This window comes from Fusarium falciforme, chromosome 1 (assembly GCF_026873545.1).
Source record: "Fusarium falciforme chromosome 1, complete sequence".
NCBI classification, from domain to species: Eukaryota; Fungi; Ascomycota; class Sordariomycetes; order Hypocreales; family Nectriaceae; genus Fusarium; species Fusarium falciforme.
Genome location: NC_070544.1, coordinates 4,272,722 through 4,293,877, shown reverse-complemented (window position 1 = coordinate 4,293,877; position 21,156 = coordinate 4,272,722). Strand labels below are relative to the sequence as shown.

Here is a 21,156-nt window from a genome sequence, read left to right as displayed (position 1 = left end):
CGCTATCATCTTCATCGCTCGCGCGAATCAATACCTAGCATCTCGTTACTCTTTGGTCATCCGAGAAAGCGAAGATTCCTTGGTGTTTATCGTTACCCTCATCATCTTCTCGACAGCATCCGCATCAACCCCGAGTTGACTTTGCTTCGACGAGCTTGCGATCGTGATACGCAGCTACCAACAACCTGCCCTTTGAAGACAAAGCTACTGCTATCTTCTGTATTTCTATCAAAAATGGCCGGCAACAACGACATCGCCGCCGCCCAGGGCAACAACGACCGCCCTAGAATCCGTAAGTCTCCCGCTCTCCCTCATCACATCACAACTATCGCTCACTATTCTTCATAGGAATTAAGCTTCTACCTCGCGGCTCTCGATCATCATCCGCATCAAGCTCAAAGTCGCCCACCGAAGACGATCAAAAGGTCCTTGAGACCGCTGCTGTTTTGGCGGCCATGAAGCACCAAACGATTCCGGAGGAAAGCTCCCTGGCTGTTTCTCCTGTCAGCGCAAACAACTCTTCTTCTTCACCCGAGCAGAAGCCCTCCAAGAACCCTTCTCCAAACAACTCTTCCGACAAGAAGAAGAAGAAGCCTGCCGCGACCGCCAAGACCAAGACCTCCAAGAGGCGTAACAGCGACATGTCTGACAACTGGCCCCCATGCCCCATCACCAACCCCGATCCATCTGGCATCGCCCTCTGGCGCCAGGGTTGTGAGGCCGTCCAGCGCCCTGACGGCTCCGTCGACGGCCTTGACGTCGTCAACTGGATGATGACCCGACGTGGCGGTGTCGCCAACCCCTGGCCTCGCCTTGAAGAAAACCGGGCCGCCGTCAGAGCCATGGGACGCCAGCGAATCGATTCCCTCAAGATTCTCCAGCAGCAGGAAGAAGAAGCCGAGATCGCTAGACTCAAGGAGGAGCGCCGCCAGGCCAACAAGCGTCGATACCGCCCACGAGGCCAGATTGCCAGGGAGAAGGCCGAACGAGCTGCCGCCGCCACCGAGAAGGCCAAGGAGGAAGCTCAAGAGCAGGCTCAGGAGGAGAGCTCTGGTGCCAATAAGCGACCTCTGGACGACGAGACCGAGGCCGACAACGAGGAGCCTCAGGCGAAGAAGACGAAGCTCGATGTCGCCGCCTAGACGCAACTTACGCACCTTACGACTCATGACCACTGGATGAATAGATTTACACTGAAGCGATTCGGGATATGACGCTGGATTAGCGAATGGATGCACCAAGGGCCTTATTGTTTGTTGTTTACTATCAGTAGACCAAGTAGCAAACTTAGGAGTAGCCTTCAGAGTAGCATCAGAATAACATCAAATTGCACAAGCCGCCTCTATTTCGTATTGGTGATGTACCATTTTGTAGTTCTATCACCCCAGAAGTCTACCTCCAAACACCGTTTTCGTTTAATTGTCCATATGATGCTCAATTCTCTGCAGATTGTCCAATATCCTTGGCAAAGGTATTAGCTACGATGAAGGGGAAACAAGCCGTCGCCTCCATGTAAACCTAAGCACAATCAGTCAGTATTTGACGACCAATACATCAGAAGAGAGTAACCAGTTTTTACTGACCTTGACATTATCGGCACCGATTTTGATTTTGCCCCAGGAAACCGCCTCATCTGGTCTCGCACCGGCATCGCTACCGTCAAACTCTTGCGCAGTGTTGATGTAAACGGCCGACTCAGCGCCATTACGCATCAAGCATGCGTTGGCAATGTGATGCTTGACGACGCCGCCACCGAGAATGATCATACCGGCCCGCTTCGCGCGGACAGAGATGGTGTTGATGCGACGGATGTCCTCAACAAGATCGATCTTGAGCTGCAGGGGTGAGGACTTGAAGGTGTGGAAGTAGAGCATATCGCCAAGGCTGCCATCAGTGATGGCAGGGCAGAATACGGGAATGTTGTTCTTGTATGCCCAGTAGTAGACGGATCTCTCATCGTTGATCTCCTTACCCAAGCGGTGGATAACCTTGGACGGTGTCCAGTTGACCTCGTCGTCGGTCCCCTTGCTAGCCTCTTGTTCCTCGAGCATCTTATCAAGGATAGGGACGACCCAATCCTCAAAGGCACAATAATTTGCGTTGGGCACCACTAGGTTGCCGATACGGTTGAGGCCCTTCTTGCGGAGGTCGGCGCCAGGTGTGCTGAAAGAGCCGACGTAGGTGTCACCCAGACACTTGATAAAGTCCTCCTCGATACCACCGGCGGTGGTGACGATGCACGACACGTGGTTATGCTCGACGAGCCAGCGGAGGACGCCGCGGAGGCCGGATGAGATGAGGTTGGACGTGTAACCCAAGAAGATGGTGGTCTTGTCACCCGTCTCTGGGTCTCGCCAGGCACGCTGAAGTTATATGAGCAGTTAGTCAACAGTCTCCCTTCTCTTGCCCACCCAATCTTAAATCATGGTGTATTCTTCTCTCGCAAGACCACAAAAGGTGGAGCTAACCATGTCGTTGATGATCCTCACGGCCTCGCACATGGACGAAGCCTGAAAACCCATGTGACGCATTCCCTCAAAGAGATCCTCGGCCGTGATGGGGCCCTTGAGCTTGTTGAAGTCGAGCTCCTCGACCTTTTGGGCGTCCTTGGGCATCTCCTCGGACTTTACCAGGACGGCATCAGTGGCCGCCGCTGGGGGCGCATGATCGTTGGAGGCCATGATAAGTTGAGTGAGGGGAGTTCGTGAGTCGTAAGTCGTGAGCCGTGATCGTGAGGATGAGTGAGAATAGACAAGAGAACTTTAAAGGAATGTCAAAGTATCGCAGTCGGTCCAAGAGAACGTGACCCGGTTCATAAATGGGTCGTCGGCCGTTTTTCCTTCATTTTTCATGACTCTTCTCCGTCCCGGCTCCGCATACAACCGTCGGGGACCCACCGGCGGGCAGTCAATGGGCGGGCGTGCATGTAACGCGCTCGGCGAGACATTTGGGCACATCCGTTTTAGGACTAGCTCCTCGCGGCAGTTTTGGTTCAGACTTTCCATTTCAAGGCCCCCCTACAGTCCCCTACCCCCAGTCTGGGTCCCTCTCGGCTAAGCGCCACGCGCGACGCTGTCCATTTTGCAGCAGGCGCAGGCTCTGGCTGAGGCTGCGACCCATCTTCAATCTTGCAACCTTCAAAACGCCATTTGGTTGAGCATCTCCATCCGTCGCCCTGCGTCTTTCATGTCGCTTCCGTCTGCCGTATCGAGCTCAGATACTCGGCTGACGACCCATCAGCGACTTCGCCATACGTTATAGCTGTTCCGAAACTCCCCTTTAGTGGCTGACGCGCCCTTCTGCGGAGCCGACACGGGCAGCCAGACCTCGAGGCTTCAAGGTTCCACCAGAGCCTGTCGTGTTCAGAGGCAGAAACACTTGTCGACCACGTTTCAACCTTGCCGGCCCGTCTCATCAGCATACTTTGGCCACCTCACTCCAGCTTGTACCGACTTGTTCTTGGGTGCATGGGCTGATAATCACTTCTCTGGCCTTTTAATTTGGGTCTCCGCGACCCGGTCGCTGCGCAATGTTTGTACCCTCGCCGTCTTCGCCTGCACCATTCCACGGCTTTATTCCTCAACCTCATCAGCGAGAAGCGTGCCGCGTCTTGTACAGATGCCTCGGAGACGCTTTATCGATGCTGGGAATCGGGGCTTCAGTCGTTCATCGTCACCCCGATCATCCAATACTAATGATTATGCTAGGGCTTCAAGATACTCCAGATACGAGCGATCGCGATCGCCACGCGACCGCTCACCTGACCGTTTCGATAGGGCCTCGCAGTACGGTGATGGCGACAGGCGACGCCCTTCCGAGGTTCGGTCCAACAATGGCGGCTTTCCTCCCAATCGCGACTCATTCGGTGACCCTCTGAGGAGGGAGCCTCCTCGTGGCCCCAAAGCTCTAATCGATGCGCCTAGTGGTCCTCGTGGTGGAGGGTTTGGAGGTGATTTCCGGGGAGGCCGCGGGCGTGGTAGAGGACGTGGATGGTCAACGCGAGATGAGAGTAGGGACCGTGGACGGGATCGAGACATGGATTTCCGGGATCGCTATCGTGATGACAGAAGCCGCGAGCGTGATCGCGACCGCGAAAGGGACAGAGATTGGCGCGATGCTAGGGATTTCAGGTCACGTCGCTCCCCCATTGGCCGTGCGAGGTCACCAAACCGAGATTTCCGGGATCGAGATCGAGATGGACCGCTTGGAGTCGACGCAGATAGGTCTCGGAGAGGTTCTCGTGATGGTGGACCCCCTTCAGCAGGATCCTCTTCGTCCGACCCTCAGTTCGGCATGTCACCGTATCCCCGTGGCGGTGGATTTCATCGTGGACGTGGTAGAGGAAGAGGTGACTGGTCCGCAGATCGAGGGAGGGGTAGAGGACCTTATATGGACGACAGAGGGGATCGCTACCCACGAAGCAGGTCTCAAGAGGGCCGCTGGGGCCGGGAACGCGAGGAAAGGGACCGCATGGATCGAATGGACCGATATGCCGACCCGGAGACCCGACGCGATATTCGAGATGACCGCGACCCTCGAGATCGTGAACTCTTTCGAAACAAGTTGGAAGCACGCGCGAATGCTGGTCACGACTCGGGCCCTCCCAGTAAAGAGGTTTCGCCACCACCCGTTGCACCTTCAGCTCCCGCTTTTGGTTCCGTTCCGAGTCGCGCTCTGAGCGTGGGTGAGGGCTACGTCCCAGCAAGTGCTGCGGTCAAGGTTCCTCCTACCGCCCCCCGAGCTTTCAACGATCGACCTCCCTCAGCTGGACATGAGCCACCCATGCCCCCAGTTGGACTAGCCAAGTCACTTCACGATAGCCCTCCGATCCCAGTTGGACCCCGAGCCCAGCAACCACCGCCACCAAGGCCGTCCAGCAAGCAATGGATCAACCCGAATCTGAAAAAGGCTCCCGACTCCCCGAAGATGATGAGATCCCCGAGCTTTGTCCAGCAACGACCACCACTCCGGCGCGACAGCTCACAGTATGACCATTATCACGATGACGACAGGCGACCGCGTAGTAGTGATGCCAAGTCTGACTCACATTACTCGGCCATCGACAACCGAGCAAGATCAAATTACAGCGCGGAACCAGGAGAGATTACGGTCCGGTCCGAGCGAGAGTCTCAATCTGCGAGAGCTTCAGTGGACAGGGATGCTCGGCCAACTAACGCTCCTGGTGCTCCCAGGGATTCTCATCGTGGTGGACCTGTTCCATCACCGACAACCGACAGTCTTCCCAGGTTCGGTCAACCTATCGAGCAGCGCATGAGAGAGTCAAGGGAACCGCCCAAGCAAGCACCCAAGCGAAAGCGCAAGCTTCCTGTCGTTCCAGTTGTGAGATTCGCACTGCCACCGAAAACAGCGCCTCCCGAACAAAACTCCGAGTCCGACGATGACGAAGACATGGCGGATTATTTTGCCATGGAGATTGCAAAGACCGAGGCTGAGCTGAGCAAGCTAGAGAAACCCAAGCTTCCCACACAGATTATGGCCCGTTTTGCGGCCTTGTCACATGGGGCAATGGTGAAAATAGTTAGCGAGGGCGAAGGTCTGATGAAGATGGTGGAGGAACTACCGGAGGCAGTGAATCAGCCTGTTGTCGAGAAGATCGAGGAGCCCACATCCGTTGATCAGCAACCAGAACAGGACACAGAGATGGCCGACGCTGTCGTTGCGTCAAAGGCTACTCCAGAACCACCAGCACAGCCAGACCATGAGCCTGAAGCCCCCGCCAGCGTGGAAAAGCCCGAAGAACCGCCTGTGGAAACCGTGGATATTCCCATGGCAGAGAGCGACCCTACGCCCCTAGCGCCAGAACCTGCGCCAGAACCTGCCAAAGAGCCCAGTGAAAAGCCCATCGAAAAACCTATCGAGCAACCCAGCGAGAGGCTGAGTGAGCAACTGGAAGAAAAGCCGAGCGAAAAAACCATCGATGAGGAATCCGCCGAGAAGCCTGACGAAATGGTCATCGAGAAGACGACTGAGACAACCGACGAAGCTACTGTCGAGAAACCCGCCGACAAGACGACTGAAGAGCCTCGCGAAGAGGCCCCCGAACAGCCCATGAAGGAACCCACGCCGCCCGCGCCCGCGCCTGTGCCCGCGCCTGTGCCCGAGCCTGAAGCTCAACCCGAACCACAACCCGAACCCGAACCGAAGATGGAGGACACCACCAAGCCAACTGTCGAAGTGGCCCCAGCGGCTCCTGAAACAGCCCTGCCTACTGTGGAAGAAGCTGCAAAGGAAGATGAGGCCACCAAACCGGCTGAAGTGCCGGCCCCTGAGCCGGAGAAGCCAAGCGAGACTCCCCGCGAGGAACAGGTTGAAGCAACTGCCGAGAAGCCTATGGATAGCAAGCCAAGTGAGCCTCCTACCGAGAAGGCGGTCGAGGCTCAACTCCAAAAACCGAGCGATGAAGTTGCAGAAAACCCTAGCGAAGCGCCGATCGAGAAGCCCGAGACAACTTCCAACGAGCACCTGGCAGCTGAACCTGTGTCTATGGCCGTTCCTTCTCCCAATGCTGTTCTTCAAACAACTGAGACGGGATCAAAACCTCCTAGTACACCATCTCAAGTTGATGACGATGAGACAGAGTCCGAAGATGATTCATTCATGAACATCAGCGCCATCCGCCAGTGTATGAGCACACCCCCGATTGACAGCCTTCCCGACTTTGGCTGCCAGCCATGGCATGAAGACAGGGAATTCATGCGCTCTTTAGACTCGGACCCTGGCATTTATGATTTCGTCATGGAACACCTGGACAGACTGCACCTGGAAAAGACTGCTGAGCAAGAACGCGACCGCAAGATCTACGCCGATAATTATGTGCGGTATCTGGATTTCACAACATCAAATGACCCAGCCGCGGTGAAGAGTCGCGGAAAATTCTCCACTTCGACTGCTGATGGAACTGGCGCGGTGACCCCGGAGCCCAAGCACGAGGGCAGCGGCCGCGGTCGTCGTTTTGCGACCGAACGAGACCTAGAGCGGGTTCTACAGGCATCTATGAGAGAGGACGAGGAGAGAAAGGAACGGGAGCTCCGCATGCAACAGGAAAAATATCGTACCGATAAGGACGCCGTTATACCTGAAATGATTTGGACTCAAGAAGAGAAGGACAACATCAAATACCTCGACCATTCCGGTTTCACGCCTGTTGACAGGCTCGTGGCAGCATGGCGCGTACTTCCGCCTGTCAACAACTTTTCCGAAGAGGAGGCCGGGCTATTTGAGAAGCGATACTTGGAAGCACCAAAGCAATGGGGCAGAGTGGCAGATGGCATCCCTCATCGCGACTTTTCCTCTTGCATTCAGTATTACTACATGAACAAGAAGGACCTGAACCTGAAGGAGAAGCTCAAGAAGCAACCCAGGAGGCGCAAGAAGGGTGGCCGAGGCAAGCAGCGATCTAGTGCACTCGTTTCTGAACTTGGCAACGGCGAAGGCGAGACGGAGGAGAACCACGAGACCGGAGAAAACGGAGAGAGAAGACGACCAAGGCGAGCCGCTGCACCAACATGGGGCTTCGAACAACCGGCTGTGGATACAGACAACTCGACACCTTCTGCCACGCCCGGCAGACGTGGAGCGTCAGCTAAGGGCGACCATCCAGAGAAGGTGGATGGGAGGAAGCGTGGACGCAAAGCTAAGGACAAAGATGCGAAAGCGCACAAGACGAACCAAACGCTGGCCGCAGCTCCAGCTCCCGGAAAGGGCCGCTCGAGGTCCAACTCGAGGGCGCTCAACACGGAGACACAACCGCCTGCGCCAGCCGAGGTTCATCGCCTCCCCACTCAATTCGAGCAACAGCCGTCGGGAATACAGCCGCCATTCCCTGTTCAACAGCAGCAGCCCATACAGACTATGGATCGACCTCAACCTATCGCTGCCTCCTCTTCCATCTCGGAGGTTATGGCAGCACCTTCGCTTCGACCCGAACCTCCACCCCAGCCGGCCATTACCACATTCAACCTGGCTCAGCCTCAGCCAGAGCGCAAGGCGCCGACCCAAGCGTCGAGTTACTGGAGTGTGTCTGAATCTAATGACTTCCCACACCTACTGCGCTCATTTGGATCTGACTGGACTGGGATCGCGGCCCACATGGGGTCCAAGACCGCTGTCATGGTGAGTTCCCACATGTTTTGAGTCACACTTGTTGATGCTAATATTTGAAATAGGTCAAAAACTACTTTGTCCGCCAAAAGGATCAAGGCAAGGCTGAATGGGAGACGATCGTTCAGGAGGCCGACAGGAAGAAGAACCGTGGCGAGAAGCTGCCTGATCCTCCTCAACCATCGCAGGGAGGTCGTGGGAGAAGATACGACAACTCAGCTGCGGCGTCTCGACCTCTTGCCGTTGCTCCTGGTATCGAGCTTCACAACGAAGTAGCCCAAGCAGCCAAGATGGAGGCTGCTGCCCAAGCTACTCGAGGCCAGCCGTTCTCCAACTATGGCGTGCCCATTGCTCAGGCTCCTGTGCAGCAACCTCTTGTTCAGCCACCAGCGCAGCCCTTGGCGATGCAACAACACCCTGTTACCGCCCAACCTGTCTCTCAGGCAATGTCACCGAGCGCACGGCCTTTGCGAGCACCTGTCCGGCAGTTTGGGTTCCCCGAGCGAGAGCGTGAACAAGGCCAGCGAGTGCCACTTCCTCCAAAGGCGCCCTCTGGTCCTCCCGTTGTAGAGCCACGCGAGCGACCTTTGGCTGCTGCACAGCCGCCTCTGCAGCCGGCACGGACCGATGCCATATTTGAACAGCACAACGCTCAACTTGAGCGGCAGAAGGCGGAAATGCAGATGCGTGAGCGGCAGGAGAGGGAACAACGAGAAAGAGAACGAGAGAGGGAGAGAGAAATGGCACGCCAGTCGGAGCGGCAGACGTTGCGGGTTAAGCAAGAACCGGAAGTCGCCCCTCCACCGCATCATTACGAGCAGTTTGGCCATCGACAGCAAGGAAGCCTTGGTGGCCAGCCTCTCGCGAGACCACCACCGCAAGAGCCGGGCCGACCTCCGACATATGCTCCTCCTCCTGTGCAGCAGCAACCGCCCCAGCAGCAGCCTCCTGCGCAGCCGGTGAGGAACTTGCTCAGCGAGCAGCCGCAGGTCCGGTCTCCTCAGATGGGAACGCCCACCAGCCGGCCCGTGTCGTCACTTCAACATAGGCCGTCATCTGGCTCGCTGCAGGAGGGATATGGCTCCACGACACCTCAGGCAGGGACGCCAACTCCAGCGGCGGCACCTCCTCGTCCATCAGAGCCTCGCAAGGGAGGATTTAATATTTCTGCCTTGCTCAATGATGATCCTCCACCGGCGGCGCCCAAGCGCATCAGCGATGTAGCCAGCACGCCTATGAGGCCTTCACCTACACCCCCGCCTCCAGTCATGGGTCGCCCTCTCCCTGGGCCTGGGCCTGGACCAGCGCCGCCTTCACAGATGCGTCGGGAGCCGGAACCATACTCACCTTATGGACGAGCACCATCAGGAGGAGCCTCAGCGATGCCTTCACTCAAGCCCACATATACAGATTCTCCTCAGCCCCAGCACATGGGAGCTTCGAGGGCTTCAATCGGGGTCTCAGTTGAGGCTGCTGGGGCAGAGAGAGACTTTTACAGACAAAATCCGTACCAGCCAACTTCTCAGAGTGGGACAAACTCCCCCCAGAGCGGCCATCGTTATCCTCCACCTGGTCCACCCAGCCAGATGTATCAGGGTCAGGGGTATCCTACGTCATACGGTGCCGCAGCCCCTGCCCCTCACACTGCATCACCAGGTGGACAGTACGCGCTGCATCCGTCGGCTTCTCGTTCGCGAGAGGTTCCTCAGAGCAGCCGTGATGGTGGATGGCCAACGCCAACTCACCAACAGCCGCCAGGTAGTCTCCCACAGGCGACAGGATGGCCATCACAGCCCCCCAACACTTCTCAGCCGCCGCCGTCGCAACAATCTTGGCCAACACAGCACCCAGCGTCCAAGCCTCAGACGCCTGCTTCGCCATGGGCCCCATCACAGCCACCGCCGCAACCGCCTCATCACATGCCCCTAAGGGACGATGGACGGGGCGGGCCGTATTATAGCTCAGGAGGTGGACTTCCCCCACAGCAGCATCAAATGCAAGGGCGATACCCGCCACCTGGTCGTGGACCGGAGCCAGTGCCACCTCCTTCACAGGCGTACCCGCGCTATGCTTCTACCCCAGGCCCTGCTCCGCCGCGAGACCCTAGAGATATGCCGGGTCGGAGCTACACTCCAGTGGGCGGGTATGATAACCGTGGACCACCTCCGCCAGGAGGCCCTGGCTACCCAGGCCACGAGGCGCCAAATATACAGATGAGAGATGCCCGGGACCCTCGAGACCCGCGAGATGGACGAGATCCTCGTGATATGATGAGAGGATTGAGGCCACATGAGTATGATAGGCACCCGGATCAGTACCGGAGGTGAAGGATTTGAAGGATTTTCAGACATTGGAGGGTTTAGTAGCATGATTGCACAGGTAGATATTATCCGCCAGCAAGGCGTGATGTGTGTGATATTTGGCGTACAGCGAGGGTGGATTGATTGAATTGGATTGGATTGGTGGTCAAGGTTCTATCTGGAATTGCGTATGCATTGTATGCAACTTGAACTGTAGGCCTATTTACTAGACATTGATAACATTGTTTTATTATTGGCTTTAACTGTTTGCTTGGACTTGTCATGATTGCTTCTGGTGTTCTGTCATGAAACTTGAAGAGCTGGGCTGGGCTGGGCATGAGCCGACCCCACTCTTACCCGCCGTAACACAACAACCCCGCCAACCCCCAGTCGCGCTTTCGATCATGCATGCTCCAGACAAAGACGCGACAACCTTTCAACGACGACTTTGACGATGGCTTCCAATCAGAGGTCTACATCCGCAATGGGCGGACATGAAAAGACGTACTTTGAGCAGCAGCGAGAGGCCCTCATCGGCGAGATTGCCATGGTATGCGCCTGGTTCTGTTGGCATGTGACGGGACTGACGGTCGGTTGGGCAGAGCTTTGAGCATGTGCTCGCCAACATCAACAAGCTGAACCGATCCCTCGAGGCTGTCATTGCGGTGCGCTACCATGGATCTTGTACTTCTTTTTAGGTTCATATAGCTGATTACTGTACAGGTCGGCAACGAATTCTCGTCGGTCGAGGCGCTGTGGTCGCAATTCGAAAACGTCATGGACAAGGAGGGCGAAGGTGAAGGCGATGGAGAAACAAAGCAGAACCAGGAGGACTCGGAGGAAGAGCACGAGACAAAGAAGAATCAAGAGGCGTGATGGGCACGGATTGTCATGATACCCCCGGATGAGATAGATGATCACAATAAGGAATGATTACGACAGAGATGATTGCGGTGAGATGGTAATGACAAGGTGTGATTTCGACAAAGACCTGTGATCAAGTTAGAGAAGAAGAGTCAGCTTACGTTTACAAGAAAAGTCACCAAGACATTATGTATCATAACTCATTCATTCGTACTCTCAAAAGAGCGTCGATCGGGGTATAACCACTCCTGGATCGGAAATATCATAACAATCATAATAAAAACCCTTTTCCGGGGCGCCTTTTTCCCTTGGCTGCCCTATTCATCATAAACCGTTCCCTGAATGCCCTTTTCCCTGTGAAAAACAAATGCCATAAACCTTGGCCATAAAAAACAACAATGCCAAACAAAACCGTTACCCTTTTCCGTGAGTCATGATCCCTGAATGTGTGCAAAAACCTGAAAGTCCGTTTCCATGCATGTCCATGATGCCGGGATGTAGAAGAAAGCAGAAGAGAAGAAAAAAAAAAAACAAGATTGCGAAGCCATATCCCTTGGCTGAAGAAAAAAACAGAAGAAGCCCTCCCTTTCCGATGGTGCAGTGTAGCCTGCCCGGGTCGTGTGACCAAAACTCCTAGTATAGATGAGTAGGAGAAAAAGATGAAGAAAGAACTCGCAGTGAAATCAGTGGAAAAGACAATGTGTGTTGTTTTCGTCAGCACCTGTGCTCAAGCTGTTTCAGCGAGCAATGAAAATCCGTGTCGTGACGATGTCGATGTGTTGTGGTGTGTCCCTCCAGGGGATCTCTGGGCAAGACTCCTTTTCTCTGATGATGGAGATGCAAACATGTCTGCGTGTGTGTAAAAAGAATCGATGTAAAGAGGTTGTAGAGATCCTGCCTGTTGTTCGTTGTGTATGTGATCTGGTGTCGTGGAGTCGGATCGGAAGAGTTGTGTCGGCAGCTGCTCATGTTTGTTGTTGGTCAGGTAATGTCCTGCATCCGTGAGTTGAGCTAGACCGTCACAAGAGACCGCTCAGAAACAAGAGTTGAGAGCATCCTCGACATACTCGAGACTGTCACCAGCGACCAGTTGTTCAACTGCCCATTCGAGCTCGTTGGGGGTGTGGTTCCCAAGGCCGAGGTGTCGCGCCTCATCCTGGACCGCCTCCACGAGAGCCTTCTCACGGTAGAGAAGTTCACGGTAGTGCTCGCGCTTTTCCACGCATCGAGCCATGGCTTGGTCAGCCTCCGCTCCGAGGGTCTTGAGGATATGTGAGACTCGTCGATAAATTGCTCGACGCCGGCTGGCTGCCTTTGCCTCGTTCTGCTCCTGGAGCTGACGGACAAGGGCGCAGAAGCGTTCGAGCTGAGCGCTGCGGGCATCAATCCGTTCTCGTGCCTGGTCAAGGTCGCGCTCAAGTCTGTTCTCCTCTTCATTTCTTGCGGCAAGGAAGAGTGCGAGCCTGCAATGATCGTCCTTAGCGTCGTGGGGGTGACGGCCAGCAATGTGGCGGGCATGTGGGTGATAGAGCGCCTCTTCCAGTTCGTCCTGTGAGTCAAGACAGTTAGTTGGGATCCATCGAGTGAAGGGGGTTGAGGAAGACTTGCTCTGCTAAAGTCCATGGGGTAATCCCCGTCATGGTCAATGTTGTGAGTGTAAGCGGCATCTTGCTCAAGGGGTGGTTGCATAGGCTCGTATGGAGCGTCGGTGGGCTTCGTGCCAGTATGACGGTCAAGATTGTCTTGAACCCACGAATGGACAAAGGGAGAAGACTGATAGCCTGTCACCAGTTAGAAACATCTCACGACACTTCGCATAGTTGTTCTCACCCTCAGGAAGGCCGGACTGAGCGTTGATCTTGATGGAGGGGGTAACTTTGATGTTTTCACCCTTGGCGTCGGACGACTGTGTACGCTTCAGAGCTTCGAGATGCTCCTTGAATCCCTGCAAGCCGACGAGTTAGCAATCTGTTCAAAAGGAGGGCTTGGGCTAGTTGGCAGGAAGCGTCTCTCACCTGTCGAACAGTGTCGGGGCCGATGTTGGGATCTCCCCAGTGAGTCGAGGCCTGCGCCCACGACTCAAGGGCCGCCATCTCCTCGGTGAATTTGGGTTGTTCAGGCTCAGAGCGAGCATCGGCGTCGTTAGGATCTGCAAGACGTTAGGCAATGTGCATGTGCAGTGCTGGGGCCAGGGCGGATACTCACCTAGTGTGTCGCAGAGATCAGAGGTGCGTGTTTGAGTGCGTTCGGGCTGATCGTATTCGCCTTGGTACGCGGCGAGAATTATGTCGCATTGGGCCAAGTTATCGTGGATGGAGTCAATGCTCCCGGCGTCCATGGACTCATGAGTAGACAGCTGATGGAATGGCTCTTCATCGGCATGAGGCTGGCTCATGGCATCCTCGTCAACATGAGTGCTGTCATTGGCATTCTGGTCATCCTCATGAGGCTCAGCAATGCTGTTGTCAAGTGTTAGCTTCAAGTGATCCAAGTGAATGTCATCCAAGGGGGACTTGCCTCTCAGGGGCGGGTCCAGGGACCGCGTCGTCGTGTTCATCAACAATGGGTGTGGTGGTGGCCTTGTTAGCAGCGAGAAAGAATCGGCGGGCGCCGTGCTCAGTCTTTCGGATCTTCTTGGAAGATATCGAGGCGTTTCTGTGCTTACGACGAAGTTTCTTGACCGGGCGCAAGATCAAGTTCGTCTTGGTTCGGCTCTCGATGACCTTTGACATAACTCGACTGATCCGAGTCATGGACACGGGCTGGGCGAAACGCGCGTGAAGGTTGTTGTCAGGGTTTCCCATGTTGTGATTGTGGCTGTTAGACGACTGCTGGACGTAGTCGCTGGGCTCATTGTCGTGAGCCTCACTGTTGGAAATGATGTTGTCCGCGACAGAAATCGGGGCATCATTGTTGGCGACATTCTCATGAACTGTCGCGGCGGTTTCAGGAACTTGGACTTCGGCGTTCTAAGCCTCAGTCTGCGCGGTCTGAGTGGCGTTCAAAGGAGCTGGAAGTTCTTTGTCAGTTGTTCCCATGAGCTCGTCGTAAGTGGAAACGCCGATCTCAGGGCTACACTCAGCCTCGGCTTCCGGGGTCAAAGGCTCTTCGTAGACAGTATGGTGAGTGGAACAGCTGATGAGCGAAGTAGATCGAGTTGGGTGGAAGCCCGCTGGGCGTCGGATCAGGACGGTGCCGTGATCAGAAATCGACCACTCATCAATTTCGTAGGAAGCGTCATATGAACCACTTGTGCAGCTATAATACTCACGAGAGCTGACAGTGGCTTCGTAGACTGCGTCTAGAGCCTGGTTGGTTCCAACGCTGAAGATCCTGGCATCTTCGTAGGGTTGCAGAACCAGCTCAAGCTCAGGAAGCTGGCCAGTAGAATCGCTCTTGGAAGTAGGATCCGAGCGCGACCGCTTGTGGAGCTTACGGCCGGTCTTTGTGTCAAAAAGAGTGTTCAAAAGCGAGCGCTTTGCAGGCTTGGGAGAAATGGTGCCTTCAGAAGAGACCAAAGGCTCCGACTCTGTTGCAAAGGGGGTTAGGGGTGCAGAGGGGGATGAGAATGATGAAATGACTTACCATCAAGACGAGTCCAAGACTTACCCTTCGAGAGCGCAAATCTCTCTTATCATCTAGGTCAGCGTACCATCAAAGCGATAAAATCGCGTGCGTTTGGGGTCAACACTTACTTCGTAGGTCAGCCTTGGCGGCCTTGAGAGTGTGAGACAGCATGTTGGTGTTGTCGCTGGGTTCAGGATAGCCTATAAACGCGCAAATGAGAAGAGATATCTTGCGAAGGGTAGTGGAAGGTTGTGAATGTAGATGACTTACGTGTATCGGATCGATGGCCTTGAAAGAGGTTGGAAATCCGACTGCCTAGGGCAGAGGGAAACGATGCAGATGTCTGCATCGTCGCGATGGAGGATGAATGATAACTATCGGCTACTATTATGATGAAGTAGTGATGATAGAAGGAAGTGATGATGAATAGTGGTTGCGCTGATGATGAAAAGTGATGCTTTATTGATCAAGTGTTGTGGTGTTGATGCAAGAAAGCGTGGTGTTGAGGGAAGATTGGGGGCCGCGGTTTGGAGGGGTGGTATAAATATTTTTAGTGGGACCCTCTGTGGCAGTTACTGATTGCAATGCATAGCTTGTTTTCCTTCGACGCGCGTTGCAGGCGCCGCGGGCGTGCTGGACGTGATGGACATACTGGAAACTCAGGCATCTATGGGCGTTGCTTCCTCCTGCACCACTAGCCACACCCCGCGGCCAATCAACTGCACCCCCTCTATTTGACAACTTTTTCACTACGACGATGGTCTTTGCTGCACAGTAGGCGTGCTAAGCGTGCTATATACTCAGGCGTCTATAGGGGGGGTTGCTCACTTCCCGGCACCACTCGCTAACCACACGTCATAACCAATCAGCTGCACGCCCTCGATTTGACAACTTATTCAATGTTATTATGTCCTTAGGCGGGCGTGCTGTGCGTGAGAGAAACTCATGCGTCTATCTCGAGGGGTTGCTCGCTGCCGGGCACCACTACCCACACGCCACAGTCAACCAGCGGCGGCACACCCTCGAGTTGACAACTCGGTCACTGCAGCGATGGGCTTTGCAGCGTAGTCGGCACCACGGCAACGTGCGGTTGGCACGGCTGCTTGACCTTGTTGTCCTGTGTTGACCAGCTGCCCCTCACGCGTCGAAGGCTTCGACGGCCACAGAGCCACAGCTCTGCGCATGTCGCCGTTTTAGATGGCTTGACTACGTACAAAAGTACTTTCATTGTTTCATAGATCCGAACATTCTAATCAAAGGTATTAAGAATGTGTCGAGGAACAAGGGTGTTCGCCCAAAGTTGCCCTTTATGTTCACTCCGCCGAACACTACCATTTTCGACCACTTCACGACAATCCCCTCCGCAGCTTCATTGAGTCGATCATCTGCAATAACCCTCTTCATCTAAGCAACTGCACACAGGTATGTCAACATGTCGCGTCAAGCTGAGTTGGACAATAGAGGACTGATCACTCAGGGGTCAACCAAGATATTAACCAACGACAACACCAAGTTAACAACCACCAAGGAACACGCACGATAATCATTCGTCACAATTCGGATACCAAAATTCTAAAGAAACTTGTTTCATTACAATACATAGCCCGAGTCCTCGATGCACTGGACTCCTTTTCCTTGTTGTCATTGTACAAATGTTGGTCACGTGCCTTCTCTAGTCCTTATTGGCCAGGCAACTCGCAACACCCGCCTCCATCTAACTGGATAGATACTCTCAGACATCCTTGCGTCAATAAAAAAACCCCGTCTAATTATCCCATTACTTCTTTCCCTTGCCCTTGGTTCCTGTAGCCTTGGCCTTAGCCCGGCCCCGCTTCGGCTTCTCCCCGTCATCGTCGTCGGCAGCCGCCTTGGTGGCCTTCTTGGTGGCCTTCTTGGCCTTGGGCTGTTTGATGTACTTGTCCTTCTTGAAATCAATCTCATCATCATCCTCGTCAACCTCTGGTGTTTCAGCAATATCTGCGTCATCGTCCTCGACAGCCTCCTCCAGGTCAGGAACCTCCTTGGGCTGAGCCTTGGGTGCCACGACGTTGCTGGCCTTCATGAAAGGAACAGGATGGGACATTGCGTTGTAACTAAAGAGTCCACGTTAGTCTTACACTTATCAGTCGGTCATGTGTGTTTACTTACGTTCGAGTGAAAGCGGCCTTGGTCTTGGTCTCAATCTTGACTCGCTCCTCATCCATTGGACCCACGCCCAGCTCCTGAATCGCGTCAAAGTCTTCTCGGGTCAAGAAGTAGCTGTCCATGAGGTCGATAACTTCTCCAACAGCATCGTTGCCTTCATGCTGCAGTCGGTTGACAAGCTGATCCCAGAGAACGGGCAGGTATTGCTGGCGAATCTCATGGTGATCGCCCGAAGACCTGAGCCGCATGTGAGAGTGGATTTCGCGGATGTATCTGCCCAGCTTTCCGGACTTGCTATTGTTGCCAAGCCAAGATGTGAAGTTGGAGCCCATCAGCTGACCTGCAATAAAGCTCGCTGGTCGGACTGTGCTGAAGACCGCATGTGTCGGCATCAGACTCCAATGTTGCTGAGAGCCATGAATCATGCGGTCGACTAGATCTCCATCGCTGATGCTCTCCGCAGCGTTGTCAAAAAGCTCTAGAGCCTTGAGGTTGTACTCTCGTTGGTTGTATCCCTTTCCGTTGAGAGCCATGGGCTTTGTTCGAAGATAGTTCTCCTGAATCATGAGGAAGCTGAATTCGTGATCGTTGAAGTACAACTCAATCTTGTCGTTGAGGGTCGACTTGCTCGCGGGCGCGAAGAGCCCACCAGCGAGCATCTTCTGGCAGATATCCCATGGCTTGAGGATGACATGCTTCTCCCAAGCCTTGGACATGGCCTTGCTCTGGTCGAAATCCATACTGGACTGGTCCAGCTTCGCTGTCGAAATCATGTTGATGATCTGTCGGATGTCTTTGTTGCTGCCCTCAATAAGAGCATCCACCACAGCGGGGGGCAGCTTCAGGCCTTCTCGGTGGCAGATGGTCATGATGCGGGATCGGACTTGATCCACGGTCGGGCGGTTGAATCGAATATCAAAGGCCACATGATCAAAGGGCTTCATCTTGGGCAGCTTTCGCTCGTTGCAGATGAGAATCAAGGGAATCTCTGTCTTTCTGCAAAACTTGGCCAAAGCGCCAACACCACCACGATCACCCGCAGACATACCATCCACCTCGTCCATGATGAGAACAATCTTCTTCTTGGTTGTGTCAACATCCTTGCCATCGCCAGCAAAGTAGCCAAGAAGTGATGTATTGTTCATGACATCACTGACTCCGGACTCGACGAGCTTCTTGCTGCGAGTGTCACTGGCGTTGCTCTCGAGGACATCGTATCCTTCGAGTTTAGCCGCCAGGTGCGCAGCTGTCGTCTTCCCAATTCCAGGAGGTCCAGAGATGATAATAGCACGCTCACCTCCCATTCCATCAGCGCCTCGTCGCTGGAAGTTGTACTTTTTAGACTTGGGCCAGTTCCTGAGCCAGTTCTGAATCTTCTCGACCTGGGCCTTGTTGCCACAGATGTGGCTGAGTTGTGTTGGCGCGTACTTGGATGTCAGCAGCTGCACAGGAGGAGCGGCTGCTGGTGCCTTTCCGGCTGCCGGTCCTCCAGCTGCTGCTGCTTTCTTTGCAGCCTTCGCTGCTTCAGCCTTTCGAGCTTTTTCTTCCGCCTCCATCTCTGCGACTTGCTTCTTCACCTTTTCCTCTTCGGCCTTCTTCTTTTCTTGGGCCTTCTGCGCTCCCTTGCCGCTTCCTCCGTATGCAGGAAGCTTGCGGATCAGGTCAAACAAGCCATTCTCATCAATCGTCTTGATACCGTGGGACTTGATCTTTGCCAGTTTGCTGGGTCCGGCATCATCGCCAAGAACCACAAAGCTTGTCTTGCTGCTGGGCTGGCCGACTACCTTGCCACCATACCTCTTGACCAACGCCTGGCCTTCGTCACGACCGATGGTCTGCAAAACACCAGTGAAAACAAAGCTCAGACCAGAGAGACACTCATCTTCGCCCTCGGGAAGCTCAACCCCTCCTTGCGTCGGTGGAGCAGCTGCATTGCCACCTCCAAATGCGTTCTTTCGCCAGTCAAACTTGGCATTAGGGTCCTTGGGTGGTGGTGTAGGGGCTCGGACAGTAGCGACGCTGTTGAGAATATCTTGAATCTCGGCGTCCTCAGGTTCATCCTTCTTCTTGGTTGTCCGAGGTGCTCGAGGCTTGGCAGGAGCTGCCTTCTTGCGTGGAATCTCATCCTCAGACTCATCAGAACCGTCGACAGGAGACTTTCTCTTCTTGCTTGCAGGTGCAGCCTTCGTCACCTTCACGTCGTTGTCCTTGGCTGCAGATGGACGCCCCCGTGTAGCTACCCGCTTGGGCTTGGGGAGCTCCTCCTCCTCCGATTCGTCCTCCTCATAGTCATCGTTCTTCCGCTTGCTGCGGCCCTTGGCATCGGCAGCAAAGATATCATCATCTTCTTCTTCGCCATCATCCATGTAAGCGTCGGCATCATCATCAACCGCATGGTGAGAGTAGGAGGTCGTTGTCTTTCGTTTAGCGGGAACTGTGCCGTTTTTGGCAGGTGCTGCAGGCTTCGCGGTTGCAGGTTTGCCTCGAGGGCTCGCACGTATCGGGACGTCGGACTTGGCTGCAGGTTTTTTGGGAGTCGCCGAACTCGAAGGTTTGCTGCTCTTTGTTGATGCAAAGTAATCGTCGGCGGAAATAGCTACACCCTTTGGCTCATCCCTGAATTGGGTTAGAATAGAGTCAATTGGGGTTTTCAGAAGGAACAACGCACTGTGTCTTCTTCTTCGGTGCTGGCTTGGCTGGTTTCTTCACTCTAGTTCGGCGTCAGCAAACGTAGCGCAAGATGGCAGAAGTACATACTCAACGACTTCATCTTCTTCATCCTCGCTATCCTCAACGACTCGACGGCCCTCTATTTTTCGTCAGTATGATGGGAAAGGATAAAGAGTATTGGAACCTACTGGTGCGCTTGGTCTTGGCCGGTTCCTCTGCCTTTTTGGCTGCAGGCTTTGGGGGCGCACCACCCTTTGGCGCGAAGAAGGACCGGATGTCAGAAGGCATTTTTGGCGATGATTATTTTGCCTCAATTCTGACGATATGGGGGCAACGGCCCTCACTTATACCATGTGCGAGTGTTGCCTGGGGGAAGTGGTTGTCCGACAATCTCAGGCAATCGAGGAGCAGCCTAGAAGTTCGAGTCTGGTGACGTGCACGTCCGCTCCTACCAAACGCGAAGCTGACGCGAGATCCGTGACTGCAGGCTAAAGTGGCCCTGCCATGTGGGCCTTGATTTTCAGGCCACAACTCCACCCCATCTTCGGCCGGGGAAGATTTTCTGGAGCTCGGTCATGCGAGGCAGCTTCAAGACGACAAGTCCGATCACCGCCATGAAGCCCGCCAACACATCGGCATTGCTCAATGCCTTTCAGGGACTGAGGATATGCGCTTCCTCGCCCCTGCGACAATTCCGCGCCCCTCTCCAGCAGTCCTCGAAGACGCTTGATGCGACCAGACGGCTCCAAAATGTCCGCGCCTTCTCGACGACTTCCTCCATGCTGGGCAGCTGGCTCGAGCCCAATCTGAACCGAAAGAAGAAGATGGCCAAGGGACGTCCCCGTGTGGCCACTGGAGGCTCGACAAAGGGAACGACTGTGATCTGGGGCGACTACGGTCTGCGAATGACGGACCACCACCGCAGAATCAGCGCAAAGCAATTGAAGATGGCCGAGGATACCATCAAGGTGCGACTTCGAGGACAGAAATACCGACTGTACAAGCGAAAGAACTGTAACGTTGGTGTCTACGTCAGCGGTAACGATGTGAGAATGGCTTTCCCAATGTTCGGCGGGACATGAGCTCATGGCTTTGCAGATGCGTATGGGTAAGGGTAAGGGTTCATTCGACCACTGGGCGACCAGAATGGCTGTGAGCCAGATTCTGTTCGAGATTCGAGGACGACTTCACGAGCAAGTTGTGAGGGATGCATTCCGTTTGGCTGGCAACAAGCTGCCAGGTAGGGCTCCAGATTTATACCAATTGGATCCAACTAACGGACTATAGGCCAATGGGAGTTTGTGAAGAAGGGCGAGGCCCCTATGGTTGGAATTACCAAGCTTGATGGCATAACTCTGGAGGAGCTGAAGAGGCCGAGACGGGAAATTGCCCCTGCTGAGCTGCTCAAGGCTTCTTCCCCAACGACTGAGACTCAGTTTGGAAGCACACCTGCAGCTTCTGGCTCCTCTTAGAGGAGAATTGACGAGAC

At 54.6% G+C, this 21,156-nt stretch overlaps 7 protein-coding genes across 7 annotated transcripts; 4 read left to right on the top strand and 3 right to left on the bottom strand.

Moving 5' to 3' along the window:
* Nucleotides 1–234: 234 nt before the first annotated feature.
* On the top strand, nucleotides 235–1,142 carry NCS54_00120600 (Hypothetical protein; the record flags this gene model as incomplete). The annotated part of the gene is made up of 2 exons (XM_053146838.1): nucleotides 235–292; nucleotides 349–1,142. 2 exons carry the CDS (start codon nucleotides 235–237, stop codon nucleotides 1,140–1,142), a joined length of 852 nt encoding a protein of 283 aa, XP_053002813.1.
* A 292-nt stretch (nucleotides 1,143–1,434) lies between these two features.
* Nucleotides 1,435–2,681, bottom strand: NCS54_00120500 (Deoxyhypusine synthase; the record flags this gene model as incomplete). The annotated part of the gene is made up of 3 exons (XM_053146837.1): nucleotides 1,435–1,518; nucleotides 1,584–2,363; nucleotides 2,469–2,681. 3 exons carry the CDS (start codon nucleotides 2,679–2,681, stop codon nucleotides 1,435–1,437), a joined length of 1,077 nt encoding a protein of 358 aa, XP_053002812.1.
* An 848-nt stretch (nucleotides 2,682–3,529) lies between these two features.
* On the top strand, nucleotides 3,530–10,448 carry NCS54_00120400 (Myb-like domain-containing protein; the record flags this gene model as incomplete). The annotated part of the gene is made up of 3 exons (XM_053146836.1): nucleotides 3,530–3,612; nucleotides 3,708–8,133; nucleotides 8,187–10,448. The coding sequence occupies 3 exons, from the start codon at nucleotides 3,530–3,532 to the stop codon at nucleotides 10,446–10,448; spliced, it is 6,771 nt and encodes a 2,256-aa protein (XP_053002811.1).
* A 391-nt stretch (nucleotides 10,449–10,839) lies between these two features.
* NCS54_00120300 (DASH complex subunit DAD1) lies at nucleotides 10,840–11,297 on the top strand (the record flags this gene model as incomplete). Its single annotated transcript, XM_053146835.1, has 3 exons — nucleotides 10,840–10,971; nucleotides 11,024–11,086; nucleotides 11,145–11,297. Exons 1-3 carry the CDS (start codon nucleotides 10,876–10,878, stop codon nucleotides 11,295–11,297), a joined length of 312 nt encoding a protein of 103 aa, XP_053002810.1. The 5' UTR covers nucleotides 10,840–10,875.
* Nucleotides 11,298–12,318: 1,021 nt separating this feature from the next.
* Nucleotides 12,319–15,201, bottom strand: NCS54_00120200 (Hypothetical protein; the record flags this gene model as incomplete). Its single annotated transcript, XM_053146834.1, has 10 exons — nucleotides 12,319–12,821; nucleotides 12,890–13,066; nucleotides 13,116–13,230; nucleotides 13,301–13,434; nucleotides 13,491–13,761; nucleotides 13,826–14,254; nucleotides 14,345–14,814; nucleotides 14,871–14,915; nucleotides 14,981–15,052; nucleotides 15,123–15,201. 10 exons carry the CDS (start codon nucleotides 15,199–15,201, stop codon nucleotides 12,319–12,321), a joined length of 2,295 nt encoding a protein of 764 aa, XP_053002809.1.
* Nucleotides 15,202–16,629: 1,428 nt separating this feature from the next.
* NCS54_00120100 (Replication factor C subunit 1) lies at nucleotides 16,630–19,955 on the bottom strand (the record flags this gene model as incomplete). The annotated part of the gene is made up of 5 exons (XM_053146833.1): nucleotides 16,630–16,945; nucleotides 17,001–19,613; nucleotides 19,666–19,707; nucleotides 19,755–19,806; nucleotides 19,856–19,955. The coding sequence occupies 5 exons, from the start codon at nucleotides 19,953–19,955 to the stop codon at nucleotides 16,630–16,632; spliced, it is 3,123 nt and encodes a 1,040-aa protein (XP_053002808.1).
* A 326-nt stretch (nucleotides 19,956–20,281) lies between these two features.
* NCS54_00120000 (Ribosomal-L16 domain-containing protein) lies at nucleotides 20,282–21,139 on the top strand (the record flags this gene model as incomplete). Its single annotated transcript, XM_053146832.1, has 3 exons — nucleotides 20,282–20,713; nucleotides 20,766–20,907; nucleotides 20,955–21,139. The coding sequence occupies 3 exons, from the start codon at nucleotides 20,282–20,284 to the stop codon at nucleotides 21,137–21,139; spliced, it is 759 nt and encodes a 252-aa protein (XP_053002807.1).
* Between the last annotated feature and the right edge of the window lie 17 nt (nucleotides 21,140–21,156).